We start from the raw sequence: 16,193 nt of genomic DNA, 5'->3' as shown, positions 1-16,193 counted from the left end.
AAGGGGGGCGTGGCTGCGTGAGGGGCGTGGCCAGAAAAAAGGGCATCGCTTCTGGTCACGTGCTCATCAAGCCAGCCAATCACATCCCGGCCCCGACAAAAAGGTGACGTCAGCGCTTCCCCGGTCACTATGGCAACTGCACCGCCCCTTTCCGCTTCCGGGGGAGCCGTGCGGCGGTGATGGACGGGTTGTTTCTCCAATCAGAGGCCGCCTAGGGAAAGGCGGGAAAGAGTGGCCCGCCCACCGCGCGGGAGCGCGCAGCGACTGGCAGAATCGAGGCGGAGTTGGGCCAATCAGCCCTGCGGGGCGGGGCCAAGCGGAGTGATTGGCAGGCGAGCAGCCAATCAGCGGCGGGCACTCTTCCGGCTCCACGTCGGCAGCGGTGAAGGCAAAATGGAGGCGCTGGTGCTGGTAGGGCCGAGGAGCCGGGGGGGAGAGGGGAATGGGGGAACTGAGGGGAAACTGGGGAGGAAGTGGGGGAAATGGGGGGGCAAAGGGGCCGCCCCACAGCCGGGGGGGCACGGGGGGGGCAATGGGGTAAAGGGGGGGCGGGGCTGAGGGGAGTGGGGGCGGTGGGAGGGAACTGGGGGGGAGTGAGGGGTGAATTGGGGTCCCAGCGTGGGGACAGTGCGGGGTGAACTGGGGTCACAGTGGGGGGACGGGGGGGGCTGCCCCAGCGGGGACAGCGCCATAATCGGGGGTCACTGGGGTCACTGGGGGGGTCAGCCCTGGGGGGTGTCCTGGGAGGCCGTGGGTGGCCATTGGTGGCCATGGTGGCTGTGGGTGACCATTGGTGGTCATGGTAGCCGTGGGTGACCATTGGTGGCCGTGGGTGGCCATTGGTGGCCGTGGTGGCCGGAGGGTCCCCGGGCCGAGGTTCTGTCCTACACTCCGGCTGTGGCTCTGGGCAGTCAGTGCATCACAGAACTTGGTCCCGGGGGCCCGGAGCGACAGGAGGGACACGGGGACAGGGACAGGAGGGACACAGGGACAGGAGGGACACAGGGACAGGAGGGACACAGGGACAGGAGGGACAGGGATAGAGGGGACACGGGGACAGGGACACGGGGACAGGGACAGGAGGGGACAGGGACAGGAGGGACACGGGGACAGGAGGGACAGGGACAGAGGGGACACGGGGACAGGGACAGGAGGGACACGGGGACAGGGACAGGAGGGACATGGGGACAGTGAGAGGGACAGGAGGGACACGGGGACAGGGACAGGGACAGAGGGGACACGGGGACAGGGTCAGGGGGGACACGGGGACAGGGACAGAGGGGACAGGGGGACACGGCCCCCCCAGCAGCCGCTGTGACCCCCTGGCACCGCCTTCCCCCCCGGTGTCCTCATGCTGGGTGTCACGGGGTGTCCCTGTCCCCGTGGGGGTGGCAGCCACGGTGTCCCCAGGGCGGGGGGGCCGGTGGCACCGTCCCTGTGCCCGGGGTGGTGGCAGCGGGCGGTGACGGTGTCCCTGTCCCCGCAGGAGCCGTCCCTGTACGCGGTCAAGGCCATCATCATCCTGGACAACGACGGCGAGAGGCTCTTCGCCAAGGTGGGACAGCAGGGGACAGCGAGGGGACAGCAAGGGGACAGCAAGGGGACACCAGGGGACACTGCCCTGTGAGGGGACAGCAGGGGACACCAGGGGACACTGCCCTGTGAGGGGACACTGCCCTGTGAGGGGACACGGCTCTGGGGAAGGGGACGTTTGGGGTAGAGACAGGGTTGGTGGCCCAGGGGTCAAGGGGTGGCCGGTGTGCCCCAGGTGTGCCCAGCTGTCCCATGTCCCATCTTCCATGTCCCCAATGTCCCCGATGTCCCCGATGTCCCCAGTACTACGATGACACGTACCCCAGCGTGAAGGAGCAGCGTGCCTTCGAGAAGAACATCTTCAGCAAGACGCACCGCAGTGACAGTGAGTGACAGCGGGGACAGGAGGGGACAGCGGGGACAGGAGGGGACAGCGGGGACAGGAGGGGACAGGAGGGGACAGCAGGGACAGGAGGGACAGGAGGGGACAGGAGGGGACAGCGGGGACAGCGGGGACAGGAGGGGACAGCAGGGGACAGTGGGGACAGGAGGGGACAGGAGGGGACAGCGGGGACATGAGGGACAGGAAGGGACAGGAGGGGACAGCAGGGACAGGAGGGGACAGCAGGGCCAGCCGCGTGTGTCGCCGTGGGCAGGTGAGATTGCGCTCCTCGAGGGGCTGACCGTGGTGTACAAGAGCAGCATCGACCTGTACTGCTACGTCATCGGCAGCGCCCACCAGAACGAGGTGCGGACACTGGGGACACTGGGGGGACACTGGGGATGTTGGGGACACTGGGGGGACACTGGGGACACGCACAGGGACACGGGGGCTTGGGGACACGGACGCTGTGGGGATGTCATGGGGACATTCGGGGGACACGGAAGGCGTGAGGGGCGTGGGAATGTGAGGGGACGTGGGGGGGCTGGGGGGACATGGGGAGGACACACAGGGGTGGTGGGGGGACAAAGAGGGGTGGCAGAGCAGGGGGACACTGGGGTGGCAGGGGGGATGCTCCCTGTGACCCCGTGTGACCCCCATGTCCCTGTGTGACCCCCATGTCCCCCTGTGTGACCCCAATGTCCCCCTGTGTGACCCCGCTGTCCCCCTTTTGACCCCGCTGTCCCCAGCTGATGCTCACGGCCGTGCTCAACTGCCTGTTCGACTCCCTGAGCCAAATGCTGCGGTATGGGGGGGGCACCTGGGGGCACCTGGGCATCCTGAGGGACACCTGGGGACACCTGGGGGGCACCTGGGGAACACCTGGGGACACCTGGGGGGCACCTGGGCATCCTGAGGGACACCTGGGGGCACCTGGGGGCACCTGGGGAACACCTGGGGACACCTGGGGGGCACCTGGGCATCCTGAGGGACACCTGGGGGGCACCTGGGGGGCACCTGGGGGCACCTGGGGAACACCTGGGGACACCTGGGGACACCTGGGGGCACCTGGACATCCTGAGGGGCACCTGGGGGACACCCGGGGACACGTGGGGACACCTGGAGGCACCTGGGGATTTTGGTGTCCCCAAAGGGTCCTGGCACAGGTGGGGAGGGGGAATTTGGGGGAGCCTCGAGGAGGGGGAGAAGGCTTTATCTGGGGGTGTCCCCACGTCCTGGGGTGTCCCCAGGGGGGGTCCCAGCTGTGTCCCCCCTCCCCTCTCAGGAAGAACGTGGAGCGCCGGGCGCTGCTGGACAACATGGAGGGGCTGTTCCTGGCCGTGGATGAGATCGTGGACGGAGGGTGGGCCTGGGACCCCCCCTGGGGCTCTGTCACCCCCCCCTCACTGCCTGGGACCCCCCCCCAGGCACTGAGGGGTCTCTTGTGTCCCCTCAGGGTCATCCTGGAGAGTGACCCCCAGCAGGTCGTGCACCGCGTGGCCGTGCGGGTATGGGGGATTTGGGGGTTTTTGGGGGGATTTGGGGTTTTTTTGGGGGTCTCAGGGGGTGGGACAGAGCTGAGGGGGGGGCCCTGGGTGCCCCCCCTGTCTCAGGCACCCATTGTCCCCCCCTGTCCCCATTGTCACAGGGCGAGGACGTGCCCCTGACTGAGCAGACGGTGTCACAGGTAGGACCCCCGGGACCCCCCAAAAACCCCCTGGAATCCCCCCAAAACCCCCCGGCACCCCCCAAAAACCCCTGGGATCCCCCCAAAACCCCCCGGGGCCCCCCAGAAACCCCTGAGACCCCCAAAAAACCCGCCGGCACCCCCCAAAAACCCCTGGGATCCCCCCAAAACCCCCTGGAATCCTCCAAAACCCCTGGGACCCCCCCAAAAACCCCTGGGATCCCCCAAAAACCCCTGGAATCCCCCAACCCCCCCCCATGACCCCCCCAAAAACCCCTGAGACCCCCCAAAACCCCCTGGAATCCCCCAGAAACCCCTGGGATCCCCCCAAAACCCCCTGGAATCCTCCAAAACCCCCATGACCCCCCCAAAAACCCCTGGAATCCCCCAACCCCCCCTCCCCCCCCGGGACCCCCCAAAAACCCCTGGCATCCCCCCAAAACCCCCTGGAATCCTCTAAAACCCCCTGGGACCCCCCAAAAACCCCTGGAATCCCCCCAGAAACCCCCTAGAATCCTCCAAAACCCCCATGACCCCCCCAAAAACCCCTGGGATCCCCCAAAAACCCCTGGAATCCTCCAAAACCCCCTGGGACCCCCCAAAAACCCCTGGGATCCCCCCAAAACCTCCCAGGATCCCCCATGAAAAATCCTCCAGGACCCCCCATAAACCCCTGAGACCCCCCAAAACCCCCTGGAATCCCCCAAAACCCCCCGGGACCACCCCAAAACCCCCTGGAACCCCCCAGAAACCCCCCCAAAACCTCCTACCCCCCCTCGAACCCTTCCTAAAATCCCCCTGGGCTCCCCAAAATCCCCCTGGTCCCCCCCCAAACCCCTCCCAGAGGTGTCCCAGTCCCCTCCAGGTGCCCCCCCCGTACCCGCCTGTGCCCCCCCAGGTGCTGCAGTCGGCGAAGGAACAGATCAAGTGGTCATTGCTGCGTTAGGGGGACCCCCCCGGGACCCCCAGGACCCTCCCATGAAGCCCCCCCGGACCCCCCAACACGCCGGTGCCCCCCCAGCCCCGTGTGCTGCCTCGTCTGTGCCTGCGCCGCCCCGGGGATGGGGGGGTCTGGGGGGGGTCTGGGGGCTTGGGGGGGTTTTGGGGACCCCCCCCTCAATCAGGGGGTGTCCCCGGGGGGGGGGGTCTCCAACCTGCCTGGGGGGCTGGGGGGGACACAGGGGTGGGGACAAGGGACACAAAGGGGGGGACAGGGACCCTCCCCACCCTGCCTGGGACCCCTCTGGGGACTCCCCCAAACTCCACCAGGGACCCCCAGACCCACCTGAGACCCCCCTGGGGACCCCCCAAACCCCCCCAGGGACCCCCAGATGCAGCTGGGACCGCCCTGAGGAACCCCAAAACCCCCCCAGGGACTCCCAGATCCACCTGGGGACCCCCCAACCCCCCCCAGGGACCCCCGGACCCACCTGGGGACCCCCCAAACCCCCCCAGGGACCCCCAGACCCACCTGGGGACCCCCCAAACCCCTCCAGGGACCCCCAGACCCACCTGGGACCGCCCTGAGGATCCCCCAAACCCCCCCAGGGACCCCCGGACCCACCTGGGGACCCCCCAAACCCCCCCAGGGACCCCCAGACCCACCTGGGACCCACCTGGGGACCCCCCAAACCCCCCCAGGGACCCCCAGACCCACCTGGGACCCCCAAAACCACTTTGGGACCCTCCCAGGAATCCCCGAACCCCCCCTGGGGACCCCCTCACCCCCCTGGGGTTTCCCCTGGACCCTTCTCGGGACACTTTAAACCCCCCGGGACCCCTCAAACCCCCCCAGGGCCCCTCCAGGACCCCCCCAGGACACCCCAACCCCACCCCGGAGCCCCCCCAGCCACGAGAGCAGGAGCTCAAACCTCGTCATTTATTGGGGTGAAGCTGGGGGGGGGCACGGGGGGGACACGGGGACAGGCAGGTGCTGGGGGGGGGGCATGGGGACCCCCAACCCCCCCCCGCCCGCTATTGCTTTGCTTTAGTCACAGTTTGGACTGGGGGGGGCCCCAAAACTGGGGGGGTTCAGTGCTGGGGGGGGAGGTCACAGTGAGGGGGGGTCAGTGCAAGGTTTGGGGGGGCTACAGTGCCGGGGGGGGGCTGTAGTGATAAGGGGGGGCACAGTGATAAGGGGGGGGCACAGTGATAGTGGGGAGGGGGGGCAGTGAAGGGAGGTGCAGGATTTGGGGGGGGGTCACAGTGATGGGGGGGCCGGGGGCAGTACCAAGATTTTGGGGGGGGGGGGTCACAGTGATGGGGGGCTCTGGGATTTTGGGGGGGGGGGGTCACAGTGATGGGGGGTGCAGGTTTGGGGGGGTGTGCAGGGTTTGGGGGGGGGTCACAGTGCTGGGGGGGTGCAGGATTTTGGGGAGGGGGGCACAGTGCTTGTGGGGCCGTACCATGTCTGTGTGAAGGGGGGGGGGGGTGGGCGTTATTTACAGGGGGGGTGCCCCGACCCCCCCGCGTTATTGCAATGGGCTGGGCCCGGAGTGGGGGGGGAGAGGGAAGGGGGGGAGGGGGGGATTTTTGGGGCCCCCCCCGGGGCGTGTGCGGGGCTCGCTGCCCTCAGTGCAAGAGGTCCTGGCTTGGGGGGGGCACCCGGGGAGGGGGGGGCACCCCGGGGTCCCGGGGGGGGGGTCCGGGGGGGGGTCCCGTCCCTCGAGCCATCACTGATTGCTGAGCAGATCCCTGAGGTGCCGGGGGGGGAGGGGAGGAGCAGGGGGGGGAGGGGCTCTGGGGACCCCCCCGGACCCCCCCCCCCCCCCGCCCCGGGGGGGTCCCGGTCCCCGGGGTTTGTGCAGTGGGGCCGGGGGGGCGGGGGGGGGACGGGGGGGGTCGTGGTTTTCCTGCCAAATTCCCGAATTCCAGTTAAAAAAATAATCGCTGAGCCCGGGAGAAGGGGGGGGCAGAGAGGGGCGGGGGGCGTTGCTAGGAGACGGTTGCTAGGAGACGGTTGCTAGGAGACGGTTGCCACGTGCAGCTCTGGGTGCGGGCGGTTGCCAGGGGCGGTTGCCAGGCAACCGTTGGCACGGAAAGCCCCGGTTGCCAGGCAGGATGCGGGTCCCGTTGCCAGGGAGCCGTTGTCAGGGAGATGATGCTGGGGGGTGCCAGGTGACCAGCACTGAGTGACCGGTGCCAGGTGACCATCGCCGGGTGACCATCACTGAGTGACCGGTGCCAGGTGACCGGTGCCAGGTGACCATCACCAGGTGACCAGCACTGAGTGACCATCGCCGGGTGACCGGTGCCAGGTGACCAGCACTGAGTGACCATCGCCAGGTGATTGGTGCCAGGTGACCAGCACTGGGTGACCATCACCGAGTGACTGGTGCCAGGTGACCAGCACTGGGTGACCATCACCGAGTGACTGGTGCCAGGTGACCATCACCGGGTGACCGTCACTGAGTGAACATCACTGAGTGACCGGTGCCAGGTGACCATCACTGAGTGACCATCACCGGGTGACCGGTGCCAGGTGACCAGCACCGAGTGACCATCACCAAGTGACCATCACAGGCTGACCATCACTGGCCATCATTTGGTGGCCATGAGGTGACTGTTGCCAGGTGACCATCACCAAGTGACCATCACCGAGTGACCATCACCGGGCAGTTGCTCATTAAAGGTTGCCAGGCAACCGTTGCCAGGGGCTTCCCAGTTGCCAGGCAACGGTTGTTGTCCAGTTGTTCCCAGGGCAATTCCCGGGGGTCCTTCCAGGGGGTGTCCCCGGGGGGGGTGGGGGGGGGTGTTCCTTGTCCCGGGGGGGCCGTTCCAGGTTTTTCCCAAGGGATTCTTCCAGGGGCTTCTCCCGAGAGGGGGGGGGGGGTCGCTGTCCCTGGGGGGGGGTCACTGTCCGCAGGGGAATGGTTCCCCCCAGGATTGTCACTGCCGGGGGTCTCCGTGCCCCCATTCCCGGGGGTCTCCGTGCCCCCGGGGGTCTCTGTGCCCCCATTCCCGGGGGTCTCCGTGCCCCCGGGGGTCTCCATGCCCCCATTCCCGGGGGTGTCCGTGCCCCCGGGGGTGTCCATGCCCCCATTCCCGGGGGTCTCCGTGCCCCCGGGGGTCTCTGTGCCCCCATTCCCGGGGGTGTCCGTGCCCCCGGGGGTGTCCGTGCCCCCCTTCCCTCCCTCGCCGCCCCCCTCAGTACGGGGAGAAGAGCAGCGGGGCGTGCGCGGGGCGCAGGGGGCCGGGGGCGGGGCGCAGCAGGGCGGGGGCCAGGGGGGGCCCGGGCAGGAGGGGGGGTCCGGGGGGGCGCAGGGCCAGGGGGGGGGCGGCCATGGCGGCGGCGGCGGCGGCGAGAGCCAGGGGGGGCGGCAGGAGCCCCCCCCCCGCCAGCGCCTTCGGCAGCTCCTTGGGGAACGGCAGCGGCGCCTGCGGGGGGGGGCGGGGGGGTCAGGGACCCCCAGAACCCCCCCAGGGGCACCCCAAAGCCCCTCCAGCCCCCCCCTCCCCCCATAGATCCCCCCCCGGCCCCCCAATCTCATGGGACCCCCCCACAACCTCCAGGGGCACCCCCAGACCCCTCCACAGCCCCCCCCTCCCCCCGATCCCTCTCCCCCCACAAAGCCACCCCAAACCCCCTCCAAACCCCCCCTACAGACCCCCCTCAGCTGCCGCCCACCCCACAGGCCCCCCAAATCCCCCTACAGACACCCCAGACCCCCAAAGTGACCCCCCCTCACCAGCTCGGGGGGGCTCCGGGGTTTCTTGTGCCGCCCCAGGAGGGGGTTGGGTTTTCCGGCCACCCCGTCCCGGTGCCTCCGGCTGGAGATGTGCTGGGGGGAGAACGGGGGGGGGCTCAGCGGGACCCCCAAACCCGTGGGGACCCCCCGAGCACAGGGGGCTGGGGGACCCTGGAGGGGTTTAGGGTCACTCTGGGGATCCCTGTGAGGATTTGGGGTCAGTTCAGGGGTCCCAGGGTCAGTTTAGGGATCTTGGAGTGATTTGGGGTCAATTAGGGGATGCCTGGAGGGATTTGGGGTCAGTTTGGGGATTCTTGGAGGGATTTTGGGGTCACTTTGAGGGGTGCTGGGGATGGTCTGGCTGTCCCAGAGGTGGTTTTGGGGCTCTCCACAGGGATTTGGGGTCAGTTCGTGTATCCCAGGGTCAGTTTGGGATCTCTGGGAGGATTTGGGGTCACTTTTGGGGCTCTCCGCAGGGATTTGGGGTCAGTTCGGGGTCCCAGGGTCAGTGTGGGATCCCCGGGAGGATTTGGGATCACTCTTGGGCCTCTCCGCAGGGATTTGGGGTCAGTTTGGGGTCCCAGGGTCAGTGTGGGATCCCCGGGAGGATTTGGGATCACTCTTGGGCCTCTCCGCAGGGATTTGGGGTCAGTTTGGGGTCCCAGGGTCAGTGTGGGATCCCTGGGAGGATCTGGGGTCAGTTTGGGATCCCTGGGAGGATTTGGGATCACTCTTGGGCCTCTCCGCAGGGATTTGGGGTCAGTTCGGGGTGCCAGGGTCAGTTTGGGATCCCTGGGAGGATCTGGGGTCAGTTTGGGATCCCTGGGAGGATTTGGGATCACTCTTGGGCCTCTCCGCAGGGATTTGGGGTCAGTTCGGGGTGCCAGGGTCAGTTTGGGATCCCTGGGAGGATCTGGGGTCAGTTTGGGATCCCTGGGAGGATTTGGGATCACTCTTGGGGCTCCCCACACCTGCTTGAGCTGCAGCTCGGAGTTGAGGCGCACGTTGCAGATCTGGCAGTGGAAGGAGCGCTCGGGGGTCTCGGCCGGGGGGGTCCCCGCGGAGCCCCCCCCCCGCGGGAAGGCGCGGATGGGGCCCAGCCCCGAGCGGGCCTCGACCAAAGTCTTGTGCTTCGTCCCTGGGGGGGGGACAGGGACAGCCCTGAGCGACCCCACAGGGACCCCCTGACCCCACAGGGACCCCCCGACCCCACAGGGACCCCCCAGAACCCCCCCGAGCCCTGAGCGGCCCCACAGGGACCCCCCGACCCCACAGGGACCCCCCAGAACCCCTCCGAGCCCTGAGCGACCCCACAGGGACCCCCCGACCCCACAGGGACCCCCGACCCCACAGGGACCTCCTGGGACCCCCTTGAACCCGCAGACACCCCGATGTCCCCCAGACCCTCCTTGTCCCCATCCCCGTGTCCCCCTCGTGTCCCCCTCGTGTCCCCCTGTCCCTGATGTCCCCCAGACTCCTCCATCCCCCTCTCACGTCCCCCACATCCCCCAGACCCTCCTTGGCCCCATTCCCTCGATGTCCCCAGACTCCCCCGTGTCCCCGCTGTCCCTGATGTCCCCGTGTCCCCACTCCCCTTTTCTCCCCTGTCCCTCTGCTCTGTCACCGCTGTCCCCCCCAATTCCCCTGTCCCTGTGTCCCCTCGTGTCCCCCCGTGTCCCCCCTGTCCCTGTGTCCCTGCTGCCCCCGCATCCCCTGTGTCACCCCCGTCCCCACGTCCCTGCTGTCCCCTGCTGTCCTCCCATCCCGTGTCCCCGTGTCCCCCCGTCCCTGCTGTCCCCCGTGTCCCTGCTGTCCCCCCATGTCCCCCATGTCCGCCTGTCCCTGTGTCCCCCCTGTCCCCACTGTCCCCCCATCCCCTGTGTCCCTGCTGTCCCCCTCGTGTCCCCCGTGTCCCCCGTGTCCCTGCTGTCCCCCCCATCCCCCCGTCCCCTGTGACCCCCGTGTCCCCGTGTCCCCCCGTCCCCGCTGTCCCCCCATGTCCCCCGTGTCCACCATGTCCCCCATGTCCCCCCGTCCCTGTGTCCCCCCTGTCCCCACTGTCCCCCCATCCGCCGTGTCCCTGCTGTCCCCCGTGTCCTCCCCGTGTCCCCCATCCCCCGTGTCCCCTCTGTCCCCGTGTCCCCCCCGTGTCCCCCCCGCCCCGCTCCCCTGTCCCCACCTCTGTTGTGAGCCTCCAGCTGGGACAGGGAGTTCACGGCCACCTTGCAGAGGCCGCAGTACAGGAGCCGCTTGGCCTTCGCCCGCTCCTCCTCCTCCTCCTGCGCCCCCCCCGCGGGCCCCCCCTGCGCCCCCCCCGGCTCCGGGCCCAGCGCCGGGGGGGGGGCGGGGGGCGAGGGGGGCCCGGGGGCGCCGGGGGCGGCGGGGGCGGGGGGCTGCTCCCCTGGGGGGGGGAGAAGGGGTTACAGGGGGTGTTTGGGGGGGTTATGGGGGGCTGCTCCCCTGGGGGGGGGAGCAGGGGGGGTTTGGGGGGGATTTGGGGGTACTATGGGGGGTCACGGGGGATTTAGGGGGGTTTGGGGGTGTCTTTTGGGGGGGATGTGGGGGGGTAAGGGGGGGTTTGAGGAGGATTTGGGGCGGTTGGTGGGGGTGTCCCTGGGGGGGTTATTGGGGTGTGGTTGAGGGGGGCACAGAGGGGTTATGGGGGGATCTTTTTGGGGGGGGGGGGGCCCAGCACCCACCTGAGCGCTCGGGGGTGTCCCCGGCCGGGGGGGCCGCGGGGCCGGGCGGCTCTGGGGGGTCCCCCGTGTCCCCCCCCCGGCGGGCGCGGGCGGCCTCGAGCCCCTTGAGGCGCCGGGCGTGGCGGTTCCCCTGGTAGTGCGCGGCCGCCTGGCTCTGGGGACACGGGGACAGCGGTCACAGCCCCGGACACGGCCCCGGACACGGCACCGGACACGGGGACAGCGGTCACAGCCCCGGACACGGCCCCGGACACGGCCCCGGACACGGGGACAGCGCGGGGACAGCGGTCACACCCTCGGTCACACCTCGGGACACACCCCCGGACACTGTGTCACACCCCTGGGACACCCCCGGTCACACCCCTGGCACACCCCCGGGACACCCCCGGGACACCGTCACCCCCCCAGGACACGGTGCCACCCCTGGGACCCCCTTGGGGACACGGGGACACCCTGGGGACCCCCAAGTCCTGGAGCTCAGGAGGGGGGACCTGGGGATGTTGGGGTGTCCCGGGTTCGGGGGTGTCCCGGGGGTGTCCCGGGGGTGTCCCGGGGGGATCCCGGGGGTCGCACCTCGGAGTTGAAGCGGATCTGGCAGACGCTGCAGGCGATCACCGGGCGCCGGGGCTTGGCCAGAGCCCCCAGGACCCCCTTGGGCACCGGCTCCATCTGGAGGGGGGACACAGAGGGGGCGTCAACACCCCAAAATACCCCCCAAAACAACCCCTAAAAACCCCAAAACACCCCCAAAACAACCCAAAATACCCCCAAAACACCGCCGTGGGCACGGGCTCCATCTTGAAGGAGACCCGGGCGGGGGGGAGGGAAAGCGCCCCAAAATAGCCCCAAACACCCCCCAAAAAATCCAAAACATCCCCGAAACACCCCCCGAGCACCCCCTTTTAGGCACCGGCTCCATTCGGGGATGCCGCAGGGGTTCAGCCCCCCCAAATTCCTGTCCCCTGCCCCCCCAAAATCCCCCCGGTGCCGGGGAGGGGGGTCAGGATCCCCCCCCCGCCCCATTCCGTAGCGCCTCAGGAATCCCTCCCTGCCCAACCCCGGGGGACCGGGAGGGGACCGGGAGGGGACCGGGACCGCCCCCGCCGCCCCCGCCCCGGGGGGGACATTTGGGGATCCCAGAGTCCCCCCCCCGCGCGGGTTTGGGGGTCCCGAGGGGGGGTTCGGGGGTTCCTCATCCCACCGAGCCCTCGCGGGGGTCCCGGGGGGTCTCGGGGGTGTTTTAGGGGTGCCGGGGGGGTTCGGGGGTTCCCCAGCGGCGGCCCCGGGGGGGGGGGGAACGGGGGGGTCCCGGTACGGCGGCCGGGAGGGGGCGGGGCCGCCCCGCCCCCCCGGGACCCCGCGCGCCCCTCGCGGCCGCCGCGGCGAAACCCCCGAACTGCCCCGGGACCCTCGGGCCCCCCGAAACCCTCCCGGGACCCCCCCGGGACCCCCCCGGGACCGGCTCCCCCCGGGCAGCGGCGGCCGCAGCCGGGACCCCCCGAACGCTGCGGTGCCGGGGCTCCCCGAAGCTCCGCGGGCCCGGGACCCCCCAAACCCCCCCAAATCCACGCTCCCGTCCCATTCCGGGCAGCGGCCGCAGCCGGGACCCCCCCGGGCGCCCTCCCGGTACCGAGACCCCCCGAACCCCCCCCAGAGCCTCCCCCGAGCCCCCGGCCCGGCTCGGCCTCGCAGCGCCCGCGACCCCCGACCCGCCGGTGCCGGGACCCCCCGCACCCCCCCCCTCCCCCCCGATTTGGGGACCCCCCCCAATCCCCTCCAGCCCCCCCCCGGTGCCTCCTCCGGTGCCCCCCGGCCCCGCTCACCCCGGGCAGCGGCGGCAGCAGCCGGAGCGCGGCGGCGGCGGCAGCGGCGGCGTCGGGCAGGAGGAGGCGGCCGGGGGGCGGCCCCAGCGGCCCCGGGGCCCGCAGCATCGCCCTGCGGCGGGGGGGGGGTCAGGGGGGGCGGGGACCCCCGGGATGGCCCCCCCCGATCACCCCGGGACCCCCCCCCCGAGCCTCCCGGGACCCCCCCCGCGCGTCCCCGGCCCGCACCGGGGAGATGCGGGGGGGGGGGGGGGGGGCTCGGAGTGACCCGGGGCCACCGCGACCCCCGGGACCCTCCCCCGGTGACCCCCGGGACCCCTCGGGACCCCCCCGGTGACCCCCGGAACACCCCCGGGCCCCCCCCCGATCCCCGCCGCCCCCCCCACTGCGGGTCCCGACTCCCTCCCGGGGTCCCCGGCCCGCACCGGGGGGATCCGGGGGGGGGGCTCGGAGTGACCCGCGGGGCGCCGGGACCCCCTCCGAGCCCCCCCAGGACTCCCCCCAGACCCCCCAGGACCCCCCTCCCACCGCCGGGCCCCCCCCCCCGCGTGTCCCCCGCTCCCTCCGGGGGTCCCCGGCCCGCACCGGGGGGGGGGGGAGGGGGGGGCTTTGAGTTCCCCGCGGGGCACCGCGACCCCCCCGCGTCCCCCCCCCCAAATCCCAAATCCCAAATCCCAAATCTCCCCCTCCACAGCACGAAGCGGGAGTGGGGGGGGGGGGGGCCGTTACCTGCGGGGCCCCCCCGGCCCCGGTGGCGGCGGCGGCGGCCCGGTGGGGCTGTCCCTGCGTGTCCCCCCCCCGCCCGTGTCCCCCCCCCCCCGCGCCGGCCGCAGCCAATGGCGCCGCTCAGAACTGGGGCACGGGGGGGGGGGGGGGGGCGGCTTTGGGACGGGGGGGGGCGGAGCCGCCCCGCGCGTGTCGCCCCCCACGCGTGTCCCCCTCCCCCGCTGGACGCCCCCTCCTCCCCTCCCCCTCCCCCTCCGCGTGGGACCCCCGCGCCCCCCCCGCGCTCTCTCACGTGCTGCGGCCCCGTCCACGCGCGGCCCCCCCCCCCCCCCAACCCCCACCTCGCGCGTGCGCGGCGGGCGGGGTCGCGCACGTGTCGCGACACGCGCGTGCGGGGGCGGGGGGGGGGCGGGGGAGGGGGCGGTTGCCACGGGAGACCGCGGGGGTGGGGGCGGGGAGGGGGGCCCCGCCTCGGAGCGTGGGAATTGAAGGGGGAGAAGGGGGGGGGACACACGGACGCGACCCTCCCCCCCCCTCCGTGGGTGCCCCTCCCCCTCCGTGGGTGCCCCTCCCCCTCGTGGGTGCCCCCCCCTCCCCGTTTGTTGCTCTCCCCCAGGGTGGAACACGCGTGGGGGCAGCGAGGAGGGCGGGGGGGGGGATTGAAGCCCCTCCCTCCCCCCCCCCCCGAAATAAAAAAACCCTTCCGGGACCCCCCCCCCGCCCCCCTCCAGCTGCCGGGTCACGTGACCGTGGGGAGGGGTCCGGGGAGGGTTTGGGGGGGGTCTGGGGGAGATTTTGGGGTGGGGGGCTCTGGGGGTGCCGTGGGCGCTGCCGGCGCCCCCCCCCAGCAGCACCGGGGTGTTTTGGGGGGGGGGATCAATGATTGATGCATTATTGATGCATTATTGATGCATTATTGATGAGCGATCGATGCATTATTGATACCGGACGAGGCCCGGCTGCTAATGAGGCGTAATTGAGCCCCGGCCTTGTCCGGGGGCACCCGGCCGTGACCGCCTGGCACGCGGGACTGTCCCCGTGTCCGTCTGTCCCCCTGTCCCCGTGTCCCCCTGTCCCTCTGTCCCCCTGTCCCCGTGTCCCTCTGTCCCCCATCCCTCTGTCCCTGTGCCCGCCTGGCCCCTGCGTGTCCCCGCGTCTCCGTGTCCCTCTGTCCCCCGTGTCCCTCTGTCCCTGCATCTCTGTACCCACCTGGCACGCGGGACTGTCCCCGTGTCCGTCTGTCCCCATGTCCCTCTGTCCCCGTGTCCGTCTGTCCCCGTGTCCCCCTGTCCCTCTGTCCCCGTGTCCGTCTGTCCCCCCATCCCTCTGTCCCTGTGCCCGCCTGACCCCTTCGTGTCCCCGTGTCCCCCTGTCCTTCTGTCCCCCTGTCTCCGTCCCAGTGTCCCCCTGTCCCTCTGTCCCTCTGTCCCCGTGTCCCTCTGTCCCCCATCCCTCTGTCCCCGTGCCCGCCTGGCCCCTGCGTGTCCCCGCGTCTCCGTGTCCCCCTGGGTGTCCCCCTGTCCCCGTGTGTGTCCCCGTGTCCCCCCCACGTCCCCACGGCCACCTCCGGGTCAGACTCGTTTATTGGGGGCCCCTGAGGCCGCCCCCCCCCAATTAAATACAAACCAAAGCCGCCCCCCCCCCCCCCGCGCCCCCCGCGATAGTGCAAACCCCCCGTGACACCCGGGGACACCGGGGACACCCGGGGACACCCCGGGGACACCCCGGGGACGGGGGGGGGGTCGAGGCGTGTCCCCCCCAAACTCGGGGTCAGTGCAAAGTGAGGTGCCCGCGGCGGGGGCGGGGGCAGTGCAGCGGCGGCGACACCGGGGGACACCGGGTGGCACCGGGACCGGGTGACACCGTCCCTGGGCCACCCTGGGACAGGGTGACACCCGTGACACCGCCACCAGGTGCCAGCGGGGCACGGTTTTCCCACCCAGATCCTGTCCCAGGTGAGGTCACAGCACTGGGGCCACCGGCGCGGCCGTGTCCTGGCGTCCCTGCAGTGTCCGAGTGTCCCTGCAGTGTCCCTGCAGTGTCCTGCCGCTGGCCCAGCGCTGGCCCGCTGGCCCTGTAGTGTCCTGCTGCTGGCCCCTGTAGTGTCCCACGTGCCCGTGCCCAGCGTGTCGGTGCCAGCTCGGTGTCACCCCGCGTGCCGCCAGTTCCCAGTCCGGTGGTGACAATTCCCGGCGGTGACAATTCCCGGCGGTGACGATTCCCGGCGGTGACGTGTCCTGGGGGTTCCCAGTCCGGGGGTCCCCAGCCTGGCGGTGGCAGCTGTGCCGGGGATTCCCGCACATGGGGACACGTCCTGGTGGTTCCCCAGTGCGGTGACAGTTCCCGTGAGTGTCCCCAGCCCGGTGACAGTTCCTGTGAGTGTGCCCAGCGCGGTGGTGGCTGTCCCGGTAATTCCCAGTCCAGTGGTGGCCGTGCCGGTGGTTCCCAGTCCGGTGTGGGGGGTGCCATGGGGGTCCCACGGGGGTGTGGAGTGGGGGATGTCACCGGTGTGGGTGACAGCGGCCATGCAGGTGACACCACTGGTGCAGGGGACGCCGGCAGTGTGGGGTCCCCAGCGGTGGGGACATCCCGGCCATGCGGGTGACACTGTCCGTGAGGGGGTCCCCAGGAGCGGGGACATCCCGGCCATGCAGG

General features: G+C 71.1%; 2 protein-coding genes across 2 annotated transcripts; one reads left to right on the top strand and one right to left on the bottom strand.

Annotated features, from left to right (window-relative positions):
• Window positions 1-16: 16 nt before the first annotated feature.
• Window positions 17-4,622, top strand: COPZ1 (COPI coat complex subunit zeta 1). The gene is made up of 10 exons (XM_082299128.1): window positions 17-103; window positions 205-411; window positions 1,487-1,555; window positions 1,837-1,918; window positions 2,190-2,281; window positions 2,665-2,720; window positions 3,201-3,278; window positions 3,372-3,423; window positions 3,564-3,602; window positions 4,501-4,622. The coding sequence occupies exons 2-10, from the start codon at window positions 394-396 to the stop codon at window positions 4,546-4,548; spliced, it is 534 nt and encodes a 177-aa protein (XP_082155254.1). The 5' UTR covers window positions 17-103; window positions 205-393; the 3' UTR covers window positions 4,549-4,622.
• A 3,126-nt stretch (window positions 4,623-7,748) lies between these two features.
• On the bottom strand, window positions 7,749-15,841 carry ZNF385A (zinc finger protein 385A; the record flags this gene model as incomplete). Its single annotated transcript, XM_082299065.1, has 7 exons — window positions 7,749-7,979; window positions 8,291-8,383; window positions 9,262-9,428; window positions 10,470-10,593; window positions 11,015-11,143; window positions 11,563-11,658; window positions 15,689-15,841. 7 exons carry the CDS (start codon window positions 15,839-15,841, stop codon window positions 7,749-7,751), a joined length of 993 nt encoding a protein of 330 aa, XP_082155191.1.
• Between the last annotated feature and the right edge of the window lie 352 nt (window positions 15,842-16,193).

This window comes from Coloeus monedula, assembly GCF_965178545.1.
Source record: "Coloeus monedula genome assembly, chromosome: 30".
Classification (NCBI taxonomy): Eukaryota; Metazoa; Chordata; class Aves; order Passeriformes; family Corvidae; genus Coloeus; species Coloeus monedula.
This window is presented reverse-complemented; position numbering and strand designations above follow the sequence as displayed.

Bases quoted from the DNA above. Each gene is read 5' to 3' on its own strand.
- COPZ1 (XM_082299128.1), top strand. The intron at 1,556-1,836 runs GTGGGACAGCAG...CGATGTCCCCAG, and splicing joins GCGAGAGGCTCTTCGCCAAG to TACTACGATGACACGTACCC. The intron at 2,721-3,200 runs GTATGGGGGGGG...CTCCCCTCTCAG, and splicing joins TCCCTGAGCCAAATGCTGCG to GAAGAACGTGGAGCGCCGGG.